The 21,397-nt window shown below is 43.2% G+C and overlaps 2 protein-coding genes across 2 annotated transcripts in view; both read right to left on the reverse strand.

Annotated features, from left to right (window-relative positions):
- LOC136647789 (protein zyg-11 homolog B-like) lies at window positions 1-16,866 on the reverse strand. Its single transcript, XM_066623557.1, has 14 exons — window positions 16,786-16,866; window positions 14,691-14,856; window positions 13,395-14,149; window positions 11,714-11,854; window positions 11,367-11,543; window positions 9,153-9,217; window positions 5,789-5,888; window positions 5,654-5,707; window positions 5,136-5,297; window positions 5,005-5,052; window positions 4,406-4,603; window positions 4,256-4,317; window positions 3,225-3,322; window positions 1-1,085 (listed from the first exon to the last, which is right to left on the reverse strand). Exons 1-14 carry the CDS (start codon window positions 16,858-16,860, stop codon window positions 895-897), a joined length of 2,292 nt encoding a protein of 763 aa, XP_066479654.1. The 5' UTR covers window positions 16,861-16,866; the 3' UTR covers window positions 1-894.
- A 2,164-nt stretch (window positions 16,867-19,030) lies between these two features.
- LOC136647790 (protein zyg-11 homolog B) overlaps window positions 19,031-21,397 on the reverse strand; it is a 29,651-nt gene continuing 27,284 nt past the window's right edge. Inside the window, exon 14 of the mRNA XM_066623558.1 lies at window positions 19,031-20,696. Coding sequence (XP_066479655.1) covers window positions 20,533-20,696 — 164 coding nt within the window. The 3' untranslated portion in view covers window positions 19,031-20,532. The remainder of the gene's footprint in view (window positions 20,697-21,397) is intronic.

Raw genomic sequence — 21,397 nt, forward strand, 5'->3', positions numbered from 1 at the left:
TTCTCCAGTGCCATCCTTGGACATGCCTTTTATTTTTGATATGAAAAGCTTAAAAGTACTTGAAACATTTCCCCACCTCCTAGTACAAAAATAGTTTGTATGTACACTCACAATACAAAGCAGCTCACCCTGTAGGCAACACCCAGCAAAATGACTAGAAACCAGAACTTCCCCTCTAGCACATGTACTTCTTCCCCATGTACAAGTGTGTGTAAGCAACTTATGAACTTCTGTGACTGGCGCAATAACCTGCTGTAGACTAACATGTCATGTGCCACAAACTGGAACAAACCTTTCTCAGGATTTTGGACTATGAGCAAACGTGGAACAAACCTTTCCCTTTCTCAGGATTCTGAACAGTCTTGTCCTTCCTCCACTTCTTGTGATTATTTTTAAAATTTCACCTCTATGTCAGAGTCAACCCAATTCTTGCTCTGCAGTCATAAACAATGCTGATTCCATGGCTGATGGGGTCTGAGAAATGAATTTAACAGCTCCTGGATTGCACTGCATGAACAGATTACTGGCAAGTCACCTCCACTTCCATTTGACTTCCTGACTTTCAGTCACCACAGAAAACTGGTGAAGTGCAAGCATCAGACCATGTTGAAGCCCCGCGTGGTAAACTGCTAAGCAGTTTTTCCCTAGGAACAGCTTGCAAATGGGAGAAATGCAAAGGGATTGTGCCTCATTTCCTTTGTCAGAAGGCAAAGTTACCAATCAGAGCTACTTGCAGAAGACTTCTGGTCGTGCATACTGGACAAGCATCCTCAGATGCAGACAGCAGGAATCTTACACAAGAGGCAGCTTTGATCAGAGAAGCCTATGAAAGGATAAGAAACCACCAGCACAGTTTGTCCAGATTTCAGGATGATATTCTAACTGTACTTTCAGTTATCCATTTGACTTGGCTTCTAGCTCCTTTAAGTGTTTAGGTTTCCCATAATATAGCATATGAGTATCTATGTAAGTAAGGATCTCTGTTGTTAGATACTGGACATCTGGATCACTCTGATCATTTTCTTTGATATTATGCAAGTGCTGTAGTCCATCCTCTTCTAGTAACATGGCACAGTATCTGGCAGCTGTAAAGAAACAAGTGTTTTGTCACAAGAACACAAACACCAATAGTGCTATCTTAAAATAACTTGTGCTATATTCAGCACCTTTGTTAAAACTCAAACTGACCTACTGCTGTTCCCTCTCACCCCTTGCCTCACTGCATTTGAGATCTCTTATTGAACACTGCAGAACCCACAAAAGTTTGAGCAGCAGATACATACACTGGCTGGTTATTCGACATTTCTCAGCAGAAGGACAAACACTTCTGAATGGCCAGAAAAACCACAGTTGAAGAGGTTTATTGCTGCAGCCACAGCACTGAAGGTTAGAGTGTATCTGAAGAAATATTTAGTCCATTCCTTTAACTGAAGCAAGGTTCTCTGTGCACATAAACCTTCCATTACCAGTATAGTGTAGGGGACACGTAAAATTCATTAGTTTGTTCATGTAATTCTTTACAATAAACCAGATAAGATGTAACTGTACAACCAACCTGCATCATCAACATCATGAGCACCACTGAACCCAGATAGCTACTTTGCACTACTCTGGCCCAGCAGAGTCCTATGTTCTTATCAGCGAATTCAAGGGGACATTTGCATTTGGCATCAGGGAAAAGCAGTTTTCCCACCGAAATGCCATTATCAATACAGTACGTGACTGCAATACTGAAGGAAAGAAAAGCCAAGAACCAGCAGCAGGGATCAGTCCCTGTACTTGCCTCTCCTGCAGCTGCAGGGACTGAGCTATATTATTTCAGATGTTGAAAGAAGTCAGCCCACTAACTCCTCTCATCAGCCAAGAATGTTCCTCTCTAGCCATGGGTCCTATGCAGCAGGCTACCCTCCCTACCTCTCACAACAAACATTGGGAGATTTGATCAGCATCACTTGGAGATATTCTTGGCAGCTGTGGGTCCAGCTAGGGCAGTCCTATTGTGGATTGTGGCATTTAAATGATTGTGGGAACTTCCTTCAGCAGCAGTTTATTATAGGACACACTTGCACTGAAGTAGAAACACTTCTCAGATGAATTGCTAATGCAGATATAGGTCACTAACAAGGGCCAGTTTCCAAAGTGCTGTAGAACTAATTTCATAAGCTCATGGGTACTTAGGAAATGTATCCTCCAAGAAGCAGCAACACCCCTCCCCATGTCACATAGCAAGCTGTCTTTGGAAGGAGTTTCAAAAGCCATGGGGGTAAACTGATCACAGAAGCAAAATCATAAAAGGTTTACTGGGCCTAAACAAAAGTGAATGAAAGCCAAGGCTCATCCACTGCTGCCACCCCCCCTCCTCCCCAAAAAGAACTCTGGCAAGCTTTTCAAAATAAAATACAGGCATCCCCCAGTATCTATGGCATTCCTGGTATTGCACTGTATTCTGGAGGGGGAAAAGGGCCCCTGCATGATCCGGAAGAGGCTGGAAGAAGCCAAACAGACTTCCTGGAGCCCTGCAAATGTAGTGAAAGCAGCATGCAACTATCAGGACCCACATGTTTGAAGTGGGTCCCTGGTATCCGTGGGGGAGGGTCTGGAACCACACGGATACAAAGGCAGGCATATATCTTTAGATAGTTTCCTCTTTCAGTATTTTGTAAAATATATTGTACTGTGCCTGTCACATAGTTTCAGTTATCACAAATATCAAAGCAAGCTTCAAACACAGAATGCTGTGGTGCAATTCAGATGCAACATGAAAACATGCCTGAACAAACTGAGAGTAGCTCAGTAGGCTTGTTACTTCCCTCTTGCACACAGGTTCCCTCCTTCTCTTTCTTGTTTTCACTGACCAATGCTTGCTATCACATCTGAATTGGTAAATGATGACTGCAGATTACTTCCAAACCATAGCTTAAAAGTCCACTTCAAAATCATGGTTTGGCAGCAAGGTGCTAACAACAGTATGTCACTTCAGGCATCACAACAAAGTATTGCTAGCACAACCAGGGATGGGAGAGAAAGAAAGGAGGTATGTGGGTGTCACATGCCTGAAGGGCTACTCCAATCACCAAACCATTGTTAAGTGTTATTTCTGAACTGGGACCATATGGGTTTTTATCTTCTGCCTTAGAAGCTAATTGGGCATTTGTCCCCAACAGGTGTTGGGTTTTTTTTAATTAGCTTGAGAATCAAATGCTTATTAAGAGATAAATACTTACGGGTTTTGCAACAGATGTGCAGGATGGCCCAGGCGGCCCAGATCTGTACTCCAGGTAATGTAAAGCAGTCAAGTAATGGGTAAAAAGGCTTCAGGGATCTAGGGGTTGAAAGAGTCACTTTGCATATTTATCAGAGTAAATCTACTGTCATGCCACATCAGCACAGCATATAGTGCTAAGGTCTAGCAGGTCAGAAAGGTTACAAACAAAGCACCATATACAAGTCTTCAAAATTAGCTGTCTAGTGAACATAAGACTATGGAGCCATCTATTTTATAACAGTGGAGGAAAGGAAGATAGAAGCAAAAATATTTCAGAGGGTGAAAATCTTGTTCTTGCCTGCACTATAGTAAGAGGTAACATAAAACACCAAGTGCAAAATGTTGGTATGCAAGGATATTCATACAAACATGCAGACGCCCTGGGGGATCTCTAAACAATGATCTTCAAATTGGAAATAAGCCATGGAATCATATGCCCCCTCCCCTCCCACACTTTACTCTTCTATGGTGAAAATTTCTTCATTCCCCTTTGATGTTGTTGTATTACCATCAGTATCAATGTTAGTCTCAGCTAACAAGTAGTTTTCTCTTAATTAAAACTCATTGCTAAATAGCTTCAAACCCTAGCTAAGTGGCAAACTGTTAGCATTAACAATGGTTAAGGCTAGTAAAGGAGGATCAGGAGATGTTTATGCTAGAGGGAAGAGAGCATATGATCCTGCACAGCCTGATCCTACTGGTCTAAACCATGGTTAACGAGAGCTCCCCAACATCACATCCATACTCAACCTTCAACTTCTATGATTCATAGGTCCGATCCAGTAAATCAATTACTATTGTCCAATAAATGGGACATATTTAATACATAATTGTTGGATTGTGGTGGTTCTGAAAGTACATTGCAGCATTCAAACTTTGCCTTGCTGAGCACAAGTTAGGTAGCAGCCATTTTTTTTCCTAAGCAAAACTTTTCATAAGGGTTCTATGTGACAAATAGATTGAGTAAATATATTTTAACTAGTTTTATACCTATAGGCTGGTAGTGCTACCATCTTGCATTCTGGTGTTGGCCACTTCAAGAGGGCCGAGTGCTGTAACGGAAGAGAACAAAGAATCTTATTTTCAGTAAACAACAAATAGGTTCAAAATAATTATGGAATACCATAATAGTCACCATACCAGTTTTTCAATAAGGGATCTTCTTTGTGTTTGAGACAATGTCCACGCTTGTTCACCTCTGGACAGCAAATTAGCAATAATCCCAGCTGAAAAGAAGCTAACTTCCATCTCAGCACTGGTCAACAACTCACTGACGTGATCAATGAAGTCCTTCTGCATTAATTTGGGATGAAGCTCTCTTATTTCGGCCACATTGTTCTGACATCAAAAAAGTACAACCATGAAAAGATTTAAAGTAAAAAGTGCCATAGTTCTTTGGAACAATTTTTTTTAAGTGAATAACTTTCTGAATGAGATGTTGATTGATCCTTTGCTATACTCTTGAGAAACATTATGCATTTCAAATCAGTGTGGAAAGTGTATATATTTTGATGTTTTACAACTCTAGAGTCAGCTCAAGAAAAATGTTAATTGCAGCAAAAGAGTGCCTGCTTTGGGGTAGTTTTATTTATTCAATGTTTCCCCAGCATTGCATGAAAACCAAAGAGGAGAAAGGCAAAGAGAATTATCAAAATGGTAAGTGACCCATTTATAATTTTAAAATAAATTAATGTAGAGTTTTAAAACATTGTCAGTAAACAGCAGAATTCAGCTCTTACCAGAAGACCAAGAACTTTATGTTGCGTAGAAGAGTCAGAAGGAAAAGACTGCCAAGAAAAAGAAACATTCCTATTAAGTTTCTGTAGTAACTATATTTACCAATTGGTCAGAAAGATCGCTACTGGTTTACCTCTAAAACTCTCATGAAAAGCTCTAGCCCTTTGTTGTCAATGAAGTGCCCACAAGTGGTTGCAGCCTCATCTGTGAGATTCCAAAGTGCACTCAGTGTAAAGTGGAAGGTTGTATCCAATTCATTCCGATTAGTTTTCTGTTCAACTATTTCAAGAAGTTTCTGTAATTAAAAACAAAACAAAAAAACACACACCACTATAGTTGTAGTTTTTTGGGAAGTGCAAGTCCATCCATCCCCCAAGAATATATGACTGGCCCGGGCACTGCCAGCTTCTAAGCAAGGACCAGCATTTCACTTTATTGGCTGTAGTTTTATTGATGCTCTCACCATTTTTAGTGGGGCTTAGTTTTTCTCTGTCTCTTTGATTTTATTATTGCTGGGTGTATGCTTTTACAGTCATTTTATTTATTATTAATATGCCCTTCAGAGACAGAAAAATAAGTTTTTACCCACTGCACTCTCTCCCCTTAATATTGCTCACAAAATTATGGGGAACAGAACACACATGGACTCACCCCAACAACAATGTAGAACTCAGCAGTAAGTTGTGCTGCTTGTTCATCTGAAAGCTGAAAACAAACCAGATCTTAAATCAATATCCACAAGAGCAGCTAAAAATAGATGTACTAGACCATATGTAAACCACATACCTTAAGTGCTAGAATAGAGATAATATTAACTGCAATTCTTTGTATATGTTGATTTTCCTGGTTACATAGCCATTGAACAACAAATTTGGCAGCTGCAAACCTATAATTTGAAAGAATCTATCAGAGTATGTACACTTGACAAATATTAATCAAGTCACAACAAAGGAACAAGAGTAATAAAACAGCTGCCTCTTGTTGGAATCACCAGACTTTAAACAAATGTTGACTCCAGTGTCCCTAGGAAAACTACAGCTGTGAGAGCAAGCACTTGTCTACAAGTAAAAAGGAAGTACTTCCCTCTACTCAGAAACACAAAGGGATAACCAAGGCAACTCTCTTCTTAGTGTTGCACAAGATGCTTTGAAGCCAGCATAACACAGGAGGCAGGAGGTCTGGTCTAGAGGGTAGAGCCTCCATTAGCTTGAAGATAACATCTGAAGGTCACCAGTTTGAGGCCACCGGCAGCCCCATGAATCGCAATCCTAACCAACTTTCCAGCACCGGCAAAGCTGTGCCAGTGGGGCATATGATGCATCCTGCAGGTGGAAGGTAATCATGGAGGCCTCCTCAAGATAAGGCAATGTTTGTTCCCTTACCTCGGAGTTGCATTGCCCTTAGCACTGGAAAGTTGGTTAGGATTGCGGCCTAAGTAAGTGAATGAATTAGACCAGAGATTTTCGGCCGTTTTTATCTCACGGCACACAGATAAGGCACTAAAATTGTCAAGGCACACCATCAGTTTTTTGACAATTGACAATGCACACTGTACTGCCAGCAGGGGTCTGTATCCCTGCCAGCAGGGATGCCTGCTGTACTGCCAGCAGGGGCAGGAGGTCTGGTCTAGAGGGTAGAGCCTCCATTAGCCCAAAGATAACTTCTGAAGGTTGCCAGTTCGAGGCCACCGGCAGCTCCCTGAATGGCGAGACCTTGAAGCAGCTGACAAGCCCAGCTGAGTTATTCCACCTGCTCTTTGGTGCGAGCGAAGAAGCGTCTTGGCTGCCCTTCAAGTGAGACATGAAGGAGATGCTTGTCAGCCAGCGTGGGAGGTAACTGGGGGCCAAAAGTGATACCAGACCGTGAAAGATCCATCTGAAATATTGTGTGGTTCTTGAAAGATAGAATCTTTCTGTTATTGTAAAAATCCCCTCGGGGGTTTAGAGATAGCCTGCCTATGTGAACTGCTCTGAATAGTCAGAGGAGTAATCCGATGACCAGAAAGGCGGTATATAAATACCATTATTATTATTATTTTAACACGAGCCATCTGCTGTTTTTATAGGGATACATCCCCTATTCTGCTTTTATAGGGGTACATCCCTGGTCAACAATGAACGTTAACAGGAGTCATCTGTGGAACTGAGCAAAGGATCAAGGCAATGATCTCATTAGACTCAATGTCTCTACCAGGACATGGGAAAAGTATTCTTGAACCCTCTCAAACTCTCAGGATGTTTGAACAGAGGGTCCAATCCTATCCAACTTTCCAGCACCGGTGTAGCTGCAATGCAGTCCTGAGGTAAGGGAATAAATGTACCTATACCTTGAGGAGGCCCATGTGACTGCCTTCCTACAACAGGATGCAGCATACGCCCCATTGGCACAGCTGCCGCAGCACTGGAAAATTGAATAGGATTGGGCCCAGAATCTTCTCATTCATCTCTGCCACTGGCAAACTGCCTTAGTGTAATCTACTCCAACAGACAGCAGCTCTTCAGAGTCTCAGCCAGCCCAGCTACGCGAGCACTAGAGGAGTGAGGGACTGAACTGTTCAATACAGACATTGAACTATGACTCTTCGAAGGCATGCACAAAGGAATTTTTGAGCCTCTTTCCAGAGTCAACAGCAACAAAAGTTTCATTAGAGTTATGTGCCTCAGATCCTCAGTCCCACTGGCCCCTGTTGTGGCTAATGCTTTGGGGTCCCATTTAACACCGTGCAAGTGCAAAATTGCTCATTCACACAGTATCCATATTTCTGGTTTCATACGAGTATTTAAACCATGCCTATATCACCAGTATGCCAACATGGCACCCCTGATATCTCTGGTGTGTTAATGTGCATGTGTAATGGAAACACACAAGATCCCTCAAGGATCAAACAAGGAGACAGGGTTTGTGGTCAACAGTGGCCCTTTGCTCTGACAAGTCTGGGAAGAGACAACAAGGACCTCAGGGATAACAGCAGCACCTGGAGGAGGGAGAGTTTGTGGGAGTAGAAAGTAGGAGCTTGGAGAGACTGAGAGAACAGAAGAAAGGAGCTTAGTGGAAAGAGGATGGAGGGATGGGCCAGCTGACTGATGGGCCAAATGGAGACTGCTGGAACAGAGACTGATGTGTGACTGCCATGCCCAAGAGCTGCTGAAAACCAAGGTGTTGCTGTTCTGGCTGGAGAAACCACTGGCAGGAGATGGAAAGAAGGAGGAGTTCTACAGTTTGAACAGGTTAGCTACCCTGGTGATGTGGTCCAGCAGTGTTACAGTGCAGAACTAGGGCCACTGTTGGGGGAAGAAGGGGAATTAATTAGCTTAAAGTGAGCATAAGTTCTATGGGCAAAGCTTGGAATGGGAATTTGGCAGATCATCATACTCAGGCAAGGCAACTTCATTGAAACCAGCTGTGTAGAATGCCACATGGCCAAAGCTTTTAGTCTGGCTGATATCACATTTCAATCAGGCCTGTGCGTGAGCATTCCAGAAAGATCTCTACCAAAGCTTCAGTTATTCCTTCCAATGGGGAGGCCAGGGTAAAAAATTTTTTAATTTATATCAGGGGTCTCCAGCCTGCAGGCCTGATCTGGCACACCAACATAATCAGCTTGGGCACAGTGTGGCAGTGGTGAAGTCTTACCATTTAGCCCCACAGCCTCCTTTTGTCACACCCTTTCTTCGCAAGAATCTTTGTAGAGCCTTGTACTGGGCAGCCACATGCCCTGGGAAATCAGGGCACAGAACCTTCTGGGGCAAAGTGCAGCAGAAGCAGCTGCCCAATGTGAGGCTCTGCAAAGATCAGACACAAAGAAAAGAGGCTGTAGGGCAGAACAATAAGGCTTTGTCACCACTGCCCCTGAGATTATGCTGGCGCACTGTGGACTGTGTTTGAAGAAGTCTGATCTATATTGCAGACTGAATGTGCAAGAGCTCTTTTCTATCAGGGGACTTTGTCAGGGATCCAAAGAACACTGTAGGCTAGATTCAGCCATAAGTGGTAGATATACACCTAACCACTTTGCCCAGAAATGTAAAATTTCCAGAAATATTGAAGCCATATAAAAGAATCTTTTTTTTCCAGAACAAAAATAGGCTTTAAAAAAATTTCCCCAAACCTTCACATCTCTACCATAGAGTTCAACAAGGGCATTACTTGCCTGTTAAATGGAACATCTTGCAGGATCCTGACACTAGATAATGAAAGAAGGCAGTTTTTCTGGAGCTATGTGAAGAAAAAGAAAAAAAAAGTTCAATACCACAAAGTCTTATACAGTATACAGTACAGGCTACGGCGTTTGGGCCTCTTCAGCCTAGAAAAGAGACGCCTGAGGGGGGACATGATTGAGACATACAAAATTATGCAGGGGATGGACAGAGTGGATAGAGAGACGCTCTTTACACTTTCACATAACACCAGAACCAGGGGACATCCACTAAAATTGAGTGTTGGAAGAGTTAGAACAGACAAGAGAAAATATTTCTTTACTCAGCGTGTGGTTGGTCTGTGGAACTCCTTGCCACAGGATGTAGTGATGGCGACTGGCCTGGACGCCTTTAAAAGGGGATTGGACAAGTTTCTGGAGGAAAAATCCATTACGGGGTACAAGCCATGATGTGTATGCACAACCTCCTGATTTTAGAAATGGGATATGTCAGAAGGCCAGATGCAAGGGAGGGCACCACGATGCAGATCTCTTGTTATCTGGTGTGCTCCCTGGGGCATTTGGTGGGCTGCTGTGAGATACAGGAAGCTGGATAGATGGGCCTATGGCCTGATCCAGTGAGGCTGTTCTTATGTACTAGTATTCTAAAATTAGGGTTAAATTATTTTAGGTATTTATAAAATAAACATAGTTTTTAATGCATCATACGTATATTATGAGGAAGTGATCTGTTTAGCAAACAGGATCAACACAGTTCATAGACCTAAATGTTTATGTGTCTAGCCTAGGGCTGGTCTATGACATCCTTTATTGAAACCTTTTTAAGAAGGGGACTAGGAGGAGCTACTGCTTTAAAATGGGTACTAAAAAGGTTCCCCCCAGTGTCAAGTCTAGCCCTGTCTGACTTTAGGGGCAATGCTCATCTCTGTTTCTAAGCCAAAGAGCCGGCGTTGTCTGTAGATAGTTTTCGTGGTCATGTGACTGGCATGATTAAACACCTAAGTGCATGGAACACCGTTACTTTCCCACCGAGGTGGTATCTTTTTATCCACTCACATTTTTACGTGCTTTCAAACTGCTAGATTGGCAGGATATGGGACAAGCAACAGGAGCTTACCCCCTTGCACGGATTCGAACTGCCAACCTTGCAGTCTACAGCCTTGTTGGCTCAGTGGATTAACCCACCGCACCACCATGTTCGCAAAATGGATACTACTGTGCTTTAATTGTGGTTTCTCAAATTCCTGCATCCCATTTTACAGTAGCTCATCTGTTCAACTTTTTAAAGATCCTTGTCAAGAGGAAAACATACCTCTTAAGCTAAACTGGTAGTTCTCAAACTATGAGCCATGGCATCTAGCCAGGGGAGCTGTGGAATCCTCATGAAAAACCCATCATCCTATACAGTGTATAGGATTGCAGCCCTAAAGGGGAGCCACAGCCAATGGCTCAGTAGGTCAAGGGAGCCATCAGTCAAAAAAATTTGGGAACCAATGAGCTAAACAAAACAAATTGCATATCGTCTCTGAACAATGTCTCCATTGCGTAGTCTTTCCAACGTCCAGCATGAAAGAGATCACAGTTCTGCAGCTGAGCATGTGTCTGGCATGTAGGAAGTCCATGATTCTGTCCTTGGCATCCCTGATTCAAATTATCAGTTAGCAGGGCAGGAAATTAGCTCTGTCTGAATCCTTGGATAATAACTATCAAGAATAGACAATTCTGAGCTAGACTGGCCAATAGTCCCAGTCTGTAACATTGTATTCATGTGTGCAAGACATTTTATTTTTATATGTAAAAAATACTTTAAGTGAAATCGCAACAATCGTGCACCACTTCTGGTTTTGTGCACAATTGCTCCACTTTCACTTTTTAAGCTGCGGGGAGCTCTGCAGACACTCACGAAGGGCTCACCACATCCCAGTGCATCCCAGTCCCTACAGCCTCCTTAGCAACGCGATGCCCAGCATCGCCTCCCCCTGCCCCTTAAGAGGAAAGTGGCCAGGGCTCTCTGGCTGGGTTGTCGCTATGCTCCAGTTTGAAAAGCCGTAACTTAGGCAGTAATCCTATCTTACTCACTGGAAACAAGCACTTCTATAATTTGATTGGACCAACAAGCATTAATGCTGGTAAAGTAGACTTTGCAGAATCTGCCCCGCCCCTTATTAGCAAGGCTGAACTGTAACTATGTACTTCCTACATGCTTACCTGCTGCTGTTCAGGAAACGTTTCCATGGCCTTGAGGAGCAACTGAATTACATCAGAGAGCAGACGGACTGGCATGCCTGCCGCTAGGCCTTGTCTAGTTAAGTTAAGGGCACAAGCACTAGCAGTTAACTGTACTGCCAAATCCAAAGGGTGATTCCTCATTCCAACAATCACAAGCTGCAATATGAAATACAATAAAAACAATCTCAACACAAATATTGGAGGAAAAGATCAATCAATAATAATTCTGGGCACATGAGAATAAGCAAATTTATATATCTTTATCAAATCTGACCACTACCCAATACATCTGCATGCAGATTTTCTTCCAAACTAATTGTTTTTACCTTTAGAATTTCAGGCTTTGTAATTCTCATAAAACACGTCTGAGTAAAAAGATGAAAGAAGGCTTCCTTCACAAAGCACACCCTTTCACTGTAGCGCTTCAAAGCTTCTAAGATTTGCATTTCATTTGCTCCTCCCGATACCTTTTAACATAAGAATCCATTAGCATAGTGGGCTCAGAAGTAATTTCATTTCCATCACATCCAGTAGTTGTAACATAATTTCCCAGCAAAATTGCCTATAAAATACCATCAAATATGAACACCCAAATGTATAATCTGTATGTGTGTGGGCGACTCACAAAGACTATGCTTGAGATTAGAAATGGGATTATCGGCATGAATTATAATCCACCCACCCCCATGAAGTGCCAGGGTAGCCTACTCTACTGGATAAGAAAATGGGTTCCAAGGGGTTTTCATACCATCACCTCTCCCACTTTGAATCCAAAACAGGGCAAAGGGGCATATAATTTTAAGTCAACACCATTTAAAAACTAGCCTGGGTTTAGAGGGATGCCTCAGGTAAAATCTGAGCTTCTATAATATGCTCAAGAGTTTATTGCAGTGCTTCTCTGCTTGTTTTCCTTCACTGGTCTGGAGTACTCCACACTGTGCACCAAGTAGTCTGTAGCACATGCAGACACAGTCCAAGTCACTGAGGTTCTGTTATCCCTTTCAATAGCCTTTCCCATTAAATAGCCTTTCAGTGCTGTTGAGAGGGGGATTTAATTACATCCCCCCAAAAGTGTTGCATTTACAATGGAGTGAACAAAACTTAGCTGGCTTCCATTTTGTAGGGAATGGGGGAGGGATAGACAGTTACTTCCAAACACCTGCAAGAGACAGCTTTAAAGTTGTCTTATTTGGAAAATGAGTCCATTTCTCTTAGGAGAGAACATGGTTTTCTGTGCAATGGCAGTATATTCGACAGACTCCATGTCCTGAAGCAATGTTCTCTCTAAGCCAGTGTTTCCTAACCTGGGGGTTGTGGACCCCCCCCCCCCACAGGGCAGGTATTCATGTTTGCTTTTGGGATGCTATCCTCTTAAGGAGGGTAGCTACCCAACCAGGGGACTGTAGTTGCTATCAGTATGGCACTTGCAGGTTTCGCTGCTTTCATCCCCGCCAAACACAGGTAAGTAAAAAGGGTTTTTTTGTTTTTTTTACTTACCTGCATTTAGCTGAGAATACGAAACCCACAAATGCTGTACTAATGGCACCTATGGGTCCCTGTTCACTCTCCTTACGGGGCTTGTGCCCACCCAAAGGGTGGGAACCGCTGCTCTAAGCTGTGTAACTGGAACTCAAACCTCATGCAGCTTCCCTGTTGACATTCTGGTGCTCGGTGATGACATTATCACTGAGTGATCTGGAGCTGCCTCTGTACAGCTCCATCAGGGCTCCACACTTGCCCCAGATTAGAAGGAAAACTGTTTTGGGGTCAGTGGTTGAAAGTCAATTACTATTCCTTATGTGTAGATACAAATTAGGTCTAGCTTTTTATTTTAAACTGATCCTTTCACATTTAATCTATTTTTAAACTTTAAAAAGACCTAGGAAGGGTGGATGCTATTGGTCAACAGTTAAACAAGTGAATCAACAGTTTGCAGAATTGTGTTTCCACTTCTGCAAAAATGTATGGTCTATCACCTGTAATTTTAGTTTATAGACAAATTCAAACCTTCAGGGTTCCTTCTCCTGAAAGAAATTCTGTGTATCCAGCTTCAGTACCCAGCAATCCCACAAACCGCATTGTTGGCCGCTGTTTGACAAATGCTTCTACAGCTTCATCAGTAATGTATTTACTCCCAGAAATGTCCAAAGAGATAAGATTGGGCAGAATGTCTTTCTGTCCTAGCAAACGAAAGGGAATATCCGACAAGGAATGCTGTTCATCTGAGATATCAAGGTGATTCAGATACTGAAGCTCTCTTAAGACATCCAAGAACTTTGGTGTAGACATTTTCAAGCATTTCAAAGCATGCATAGTTAAAGACTTAAGCCGATCCTTGCAAGCAAGGAGTGCAGTTACGTCTGTGACAGAGGTACTGGATATATCCAAGCTTTCCAATTTTGGCAGGGAAGCAACCTCTGCTAAATCTTCATCACGGAAAAGCACATTGGTAACACTCAAAGAACGAAGACCAGCTAACTGGCTAAAGCACCTTTCGTAAGGATTTGTGGGAGAAAGAGTTAATGAGTCCAAGATAAGGCACTGAAGGTTGTTCTGGATCCATGCACTGCGGCCCAGCCCACTCACAACATCTGCAATTGTAACAGCATCATTCATGCCTGCAGCATCAAGTTCTACCAACTTATGGTGACAGAAGGCCTTCTGAAAGGACTGAACAGAGATCTTTGCTTTGCGAATGCAAGCTTGCTTCAAACGAATTTGGTTGCCTCGGAAAATGCCCACTGTCCCATCATTCAACAGCTCTGTTAGGAAGGAAAACAAACCCCTGTCAGAGCAAAGAAACACAATAAAATCTGGTCACTTGCTTCTCATTCATATACAAGGTTGTGTTAATTTCTTTTGAACATGCAAGTTGAAAAAATAATCAGGACTGTGTGTTGTGCACAAACATTATTGCACCTGCAACACATATATAGGATGCAAGTTAAGAAAGTTTATGCATATTTTTGCATGTAGTCGATTGTTGTGTACAGAACTAAGCTGTATATTTGACCACCTGACTTCTAGAAATCAACAAATGCATTGTACTATATGCATATGGTGAAGCCAATCTGATAGTTAAGATATTTTAATTGTTATCTTTAACTCTTTCCTCTTGAAACTTTCGTAATATTGTCCCATATATAATAGTTTAGAAATGCTTACTTCAAATATGAAAGAAATCATCATTCCTGAGTACAGAATGACATACACCAAGAATAATATGTTCTTGCTTGCAAATCTGTACGCTCAGAAGCCTAGAGCTTATAGTTCTATTGTTACCACAAGAGAAATAACCCTTACCCCGATATGCCATTGTCTGCAGTAATCGATCAGCCACTTCTTGAGGAAGCCTTTCAGATTCTTTCAAGCACAATGACCCATCTGGTCTCTCTGTACAAAATTTTTCTAAGTCGGCAACCAAGGCATTCAAGCAGATGTCAACTAGAGAGTATGGAGATGCTTCATCCTACCATCATAAACATCAGCAAGAAAATAAAAGTCCACCAGAAAAGTAGCTAGGAAGTGCTACTTTGTAGGGTTGTAGGGTTGCAGTACTTTGATACTTTGTAGGGTTGCCTGACAAATTATTTCATTTTAACACCTACCAAACACCCTAATAACCATCATTAACTGAACACACACACACACACACACACACACACACACACACACAGTAGACATGCGTATAAGTACTTAGGGAAGTTTCTACATAGGGTTTACCCTCATAATGTTCACACAGACTGCAATTCTAACCACACTTTCCTGAGAATAAGCCCCACTGAACAAAATAGGTCTTACTTCTGAGTAGACCTGGTTAGGATTGTGCCCACAGTCTCTTCAGCTTGATAAAATAGAAGCTCAAAACTGTATAACGACAAACTGCCTGGCCATACCTTCAGAGCAAGGGATGTTCCCAGGCAGCAAGGCTGTCCCTTTCACCTAGCTATGACACATTATGGGCAGGATATGAGTACACATGATAATAAAAATAAATAATAAAATCAGGTGCCACCTCTTTAATCTAGAAAGGTTCTTGAAATATAGTGAAATGCACCCTGTGCACACTTCAGAGGCCCCACTACTTCAAGGAAATAGGTTTGACACTAACTACAGGTGTCAGTATTGATGGTTTACTCAAATATTGCCAAGATCCCTTTCCTCCCCAGGCCCATCCATTCTATACTTCTCCTCCCCTTCCTGGCAATCCAGAAGTCTTAGCTTCAGTTCATCAGAACCCACCCAAAGCCAAACACCCACAAATTCTTTGACCTCATCTGACAGCAGCAGGGATCGCCCTGAGCTTAAAACCCCACACAGTAGCATTGCTGCAAGGGAACAAGCGTTGGTAAGTGCAATACTCCAACACACAGACTCCAAAGCCCTCTTTTTCCTGACCAGAGTTTCAGCTCTCAGGTGTCATCTGATCACCCCACCCGACCCCACCCCACCCCTTTGCTCATTCCAAGCAACTTTGGTGTCCCACAGCCATAAGAAGAGGCTGCTGGTTCAGGCCAAAGGTCATCAAGTCCAGCTTCCTGTATCTCACAGTGGCCCACCAGACGCCTCAGGGAGCACACAAGAGACCTGCATCCTGGTGCCTTCCCTGGCATCTGCCATTCAGAGGTAGCATATGTCTAAAACCAGGAAGTAGCACATACCCATCGCAGCTTGTAACCCATGATGAGCTTTTCCTCCAGAGACTTGTCCAATCCCCTTTTAAAGACATCTGGGCCAGATGTCATCACCACATCATGGGGCAAGGTGTTCCACAGACAACTACACACTGGGCAAAGAACTGTTTCCTTTTGTCTGTCTAGTTTTAGCAGCTGTCCTCTGCTTCTGTTGGGTGAGGGCAAAGAGCATTCCCCATCCACTCTCTCCATCACCATGTCCTGTGGCAAGGAGTTCCACAGCCCAATTACACACTGGGCAAAGAACTGATCCTTTTGTCTGTCCTAGTTTTAGGGGCTGTCCCCTGGTTCTGTGTTGTGTGAGGGCACAGAACACCCCCCATCCACTCTCTCCATCACCACATCCTGTGGCAAGGAGTTCCACAGACAACTACACGCTGGGCAAAGAACTGCTTCCTTTTGTCTGTCCCAGTTTTAGGGGCTGCCCCCTGCTTCTGTTGTGTGAGGGCAAAGAGCATCCCCAGTCCACTGTCTCCGCATCCTGTGGCAAGGAGTTCCACAGGCCAGTCACACGCTGGGCAAAGAACTGTTCCCTTTGCCTGTCCCAGCTTTAGGGGCTGCCCCCTGCTTCTGTCGTGAGGGCAAAGAGCACCCCCTGCCCACCCCCTGCATAGTTCTGTATGTCTGAGTCAAGCCCCCTCAGCCCAGCTCCTGCCCTCTCCCTCTTTGTCTCCCAGCACCCCTCCCCCTTTCTTGCCATTCACCTGCACGGCAGGGCAGTCCCCGCAAATGGTCAACGGGGCTCGTTGCCGGTTCTGGATATGCAGGAATCGCACCATTGTAGGACGCCGGGATTGGACTCCTCCAACCGGAAGGCGGGCACTGGCCAACCGGAAGCGGCGCAGCACGGGCACGATAGGAAGGAACACGCTTCACCCACGGGGTAGCGGCAGACGAAGGCGGTGTGTGCGCATGCGCAGGAGGCTTGGTCTGCACAGTGAGCAGAGCCGACTGCAGAGTAAGGGGGACACTGGAGAGCAGCCCCCTCCCTGCATGTGTTTGGAGCAGCCTTTCCTGTGTATGGCTGCCAACCTAGCCACGCTTACCTGGGAGTAAGCGCCACTGGCTATAATGGGACTGACTTCTGTGTAGGCATGCCTACGATTGGGCTCTAAGGGGAACAAGCAGTGCGGAACAAGACCCTTCACAGCTATGCCTTTCTTTGAGTTCCTTCCTACATGACATTTTAAATGCAGAAATAATCTTGGCATAAAAACAATTTGTGGATCGTCCCTTGTAGAGTGTGGCCCAGAAGTTCATTCTGTGACAGGCACGTGATCAGGAAGCCGAAGTGTTTATCACAGCAAAATAAAGTGTACTCAAAATTTCAAGTGCAATTCAGGATATGGGCACCATCATGAGTGTTATCCTCTTGGGCAGAGGCTGTGCCAGAAAAAGTCTCAAGCAGTAAGTGCTTACATGCACATTTAGTCACAGATGCAGTAGCTGCATAGTACTAACACAGACATGTGCCCCTTATCAAAATGTGTCTGGAAATAACACTGATGCCATTTTGTAAAGCGCATTTGCAATGACTGCATGGGTCGGCATCAGTGCAGTTCAATGCATGTCCCACTGTATTCAATGAGGCTTATACCCAAGAAAGTGTATAAAACTGTATCCTTAGTCTATTCCACAATACATGCTGTAACAGAAGACACAGGACATAACAAGGACTGTGTCTAGCAGTTACCAATGGCACCCACCTTCCTACCTCAACCTGTAATTAATTGACTTGGTGAAAGATTATCTTTGCTACATTTTGGTCCACCCAAATGTAGATAGCCCAACAATAGGAAACCACCATGGGAAGGGCTCCAAGCAGTTGGCATCCTTCAGCCTCGGAAGACCATGGTATCGTGCTCTGAATGGTGGTTCTGGAACAGTGTCCTCTCCAGTGTGCAAAGCCTGGGTAAAGTAGGTATGGAGGATAGGCTGTTTACCATGCAGCAAATCCCCCCTCTCCACGTCGCTGAAATGGTCCAATGGAAAGGCAGAAGCCAATACGGTTGGTTCCAGCAGCGTCACAGGAGTTGCCAGAACGTGACTGTGTTCAGCCATGAACTACCTCTGGGACTCCAGCTCCAGATTTTGCCTTGAGGTTGACTCCTGAAGCCTTTTCCATAACTGGATGTAGCCACAAGGCAGTGGAGGTTTGGGATCAGAGTTTTCCTTCTCTCAGATGAGCTGTCTTCCCAGGCTAATGAGTCCCATCTACCCCGTGGCTGTTTAGTCGCCTCTTATAGCAAGTACAGTCAAACCACGGAAGGGCTCCATCCCACCTTAAAAGTAAGCCCAAAATCTAGGGGAGCCCCTTAAAATCAACTAAGAGGCAGCTTAAAATCAACTAAGAGGCAGGCTGTGGGCAGTTTAGTAGACAAGAAACCCACTCCTTCCCACTTGAACAGAGAACAAACAGATAAACCATAAAAGAAACAGAGGTTTATGAAGAAGCATGTTTCAGCAGTTGTCTAAATGAGATGGACCAAGGCACACATGCCTAGGATTAGGTTCTGATTAGAGTTGTTCCTGGAAGTCACCCGCAGGGCCCCCCCCCCAATACAGTGTAATATTAGAAACACCAGGATGCCCAGCTACTATCACCATAATTGCTTTTAGTGGGCACCTAAAATGCTGATTCCTGGAAACTGAAAGCCAATCTTCACTCATTCGCCACTCTGTTCATGTGACTCTGGCAGGATCTGTCTTCTTCAGGACAAGCTACAACCAATGCAGTTGGCAAAACTATGGAACAGTATCCTGCAGAAAGCACACATGAAGTAAGTTTGAATTTGTGGGTCCAGAGCAGTAGAAGTTCTCTCTCATTCCTCCCTTGTATCTCCAGGTCATGAAGGAAAGGCTCCTACCTTGCATATAAACTCACACTGGCACCATTATTCATTGTTTTTATTATGGAATATGGCTGAAACAATTGGTATTCATTCACTGGTCCATAAACTTCCCCTTTTACCAAGATACAAAAAAGCCACAAGGCAACCCTTTTCTACATGCAGTGCTTCACTTTTGCACCTTTCATTTATTTCCTTGTTGAATATGCTCCTCACTACTGTAGACATCCAACAAAGGAACTGTTAAACAGTCCTTACAAAAGGTAGTGTAGTTATTTTTTCTCTAACATGACTATGCATCCATTATTTTGTGTCACCCTATAGAGTCCCTAGCACTACACTAGGTCTTATGAAAGCAGAGAAAAATTTGCATTCCCCCTTCCCCATTTGTAAACAATATTGTGGAAAGAATCAGCTTAACTTATTGTGTCATTTGCTTTCTATTAGCTCTGCTCTACACTTTTGTCTACCATTACAATCTCTATTATGTTTCGCAAAACATTCACAAATGACATACAGCAGAGGTAGTTTTTAACCATGGAAAGTTTTATGTAAAACTTTAATACTCCACACAGCAATGTAATTTACACCAGACTTTATATGGGATGTTGGATGGGATTTTGCATGGTGGTGCTTTGCACAAAAAATTCACTGCACAAATACTGACACAGTATTTACGAGAAACAGCAAAGCAATTAATAGTCTGTCATAAATAAGGTGATCAGATATCCTTGGTCTCATACATTCCTCTTAGGGTGAGGAAGTTCTTCCCACCTTAGCATCCTTTTAATGGTGAGATCCACAGTTTTCTGTTAGATGCACACTTCATTTTAACAAGTGTAATTTTTTTTTGTTCATTCCTTTAAAAAAAAATTGTAGTTCACTCCTTTTCCTCCTATGCCTGTAGCTTCCTTAGAGCAGAGCCTATGTTTCTTCCTACAAGCAGGTTCTCATTATAGTATACTGGGGAAAATAAACGGTTGATTCAGAACTCAGGTGACCTGCTATAAAATATCTGAAACATGAGAGAAATCTGAAGGCTCCACATGGTTTGACAAAGGTCCCTCCCAGAAGGAACAAAACATCCCTGGTCACCTTAATCATAAGCTGTGTTTTAATGCGTGGACACTTGACATGGTTTGAAGCTGGATAGTGCCGACGTTACAAGCACATACGGTTCTATTCAAATACTGAATTGGTGAACAGTTCTATTTAAAAACACAACTATTTTGAAGGGATGAAGCAAGCAGGAACAACTCTCTTTATCTGAACTCACAAACTCATAGAGGTTTCATTTTAGATGTGCATTTGAATTGTACAATCTTCACTTTTCCACAGCCAGTAGCGATCCTATAGACATGACTAATTTAGGAATTTATCCTAGATCCTCATGAAAACCCTTAACTGCAGAGACCATTAAAAGGCACAATTTGCCAGCCACAAGTTGTACCTACTTCCACAACTGCTGGCAAAAAGCTTTAATGGTGATCACTATTACAGAAGTTATTCCAACTAGACACTTCATAAGGGATTATTAGAGGATAATTTACATGCCTATTCCCTGTTATTTTTCATTCCATTTGGCTTCACTTCTGACTGCTTTTAACAAGGAGGTGGCCGCCCATGCCGCAAAATATGTTTTTCTAAACTATCAAGGATCGAGATAGCAATTCGCTGAACATCTGGATCAGCCTGGTTGTTTTCCTTGATGTTATACAAGTGATGCAATCCACCTTCATCAATTAACATGCTGCAATATCTGGCAGCTGCAACAAGATTAAAAAAGACAAAATTAAATGAGGTCAGTATCTTGGATTTTGTGGCCAGTTCCTATCCCTTTTTCCACATAAACAGAACATAAAGTGGTAAGAATTACTGAGGGCCAAATCCTATCCAACTTTTGAGCACTGATGCAGCGCTGCATCCTACAGCGGGGAGGCAGAAACAGAGGCTTCCTCAAGGTGATGGAATGTTTGTTCTCTTATTTCTGGGCTACATTGGCGCTGGAAAGTTGGATAGGATTGGCCCTGAAACATTTAGCAAAATCATCTTTGCAAGTCTGTAGCTACAGCAAGTAGTCCGCTTCTCTGCTGAGGCAGCAAGCACAAAGTCACAATTAGGCAAGTTCTCATTTGACATCTGCAGACACTAAGTACATGCTTCAGAAATGGAAACAGTCCCTTTTACTCCCCCAGATTCAAGAAAGCAGCATAGAGGAGGCAAAACAAGCGCTATGAAACCATGCTAGAAATGACTGAGTAACAACATGGTGAGTACTGGCTGCACCTCCCTCATGCAACTGCCCCATTTCCCAAGACTGGAAGAGGTCCTTCACAACCATTCTCTCTGCATCCTAGTTTATCTTAGTTCCTTGTTCTCTTTTCAATTAAACAGGGCTGCTTTCCAGAACCCATTCATTTCTTTCTAGCCCAGGCCCCTCCAATCTTTACAGTGTAGACAAACCAGT

Source organism: Tiliqua scincoides, chromosome 4, assembly GCF_035046505.1.
Source record: "Tiliqua scincoides isolate rTilSci1 chromosome 4, rTilSci1.hap2, whole genome shotgun sequence".
Lineage (NCBI taxonomy): Eukaryota > Metazoa > Chordata > Lepidosauria > Squamata > Scincidae > Tiliqua > Tiliqua scincoides.

Excerpts from the sequence above, each read along its gene's own strand:
- LOC136647789 (XM_066623557.1), bottom strand. The coding sequence starts at position 16,860 with ATGGTGCGATTCCTGCATATCCAGAACCGGCAACGAGCCCCGTTGACC. Across the intron at positions 11,855-13,394 it reads CAGGAGAAGGAACCCTGAAG|GTATCGGGAGGAGCAAATGA; the intron begins GTTTGAATTTGT and ends TTATGTTAAAAG. Across the intron at positions 3,323-4,255 it reads GTAGCACTACCAGCCTATAG|ATCCCTGAAGCCTTTTTACC; the intron begins GTATAAAACTAG and ends TTCAACCCCTAG.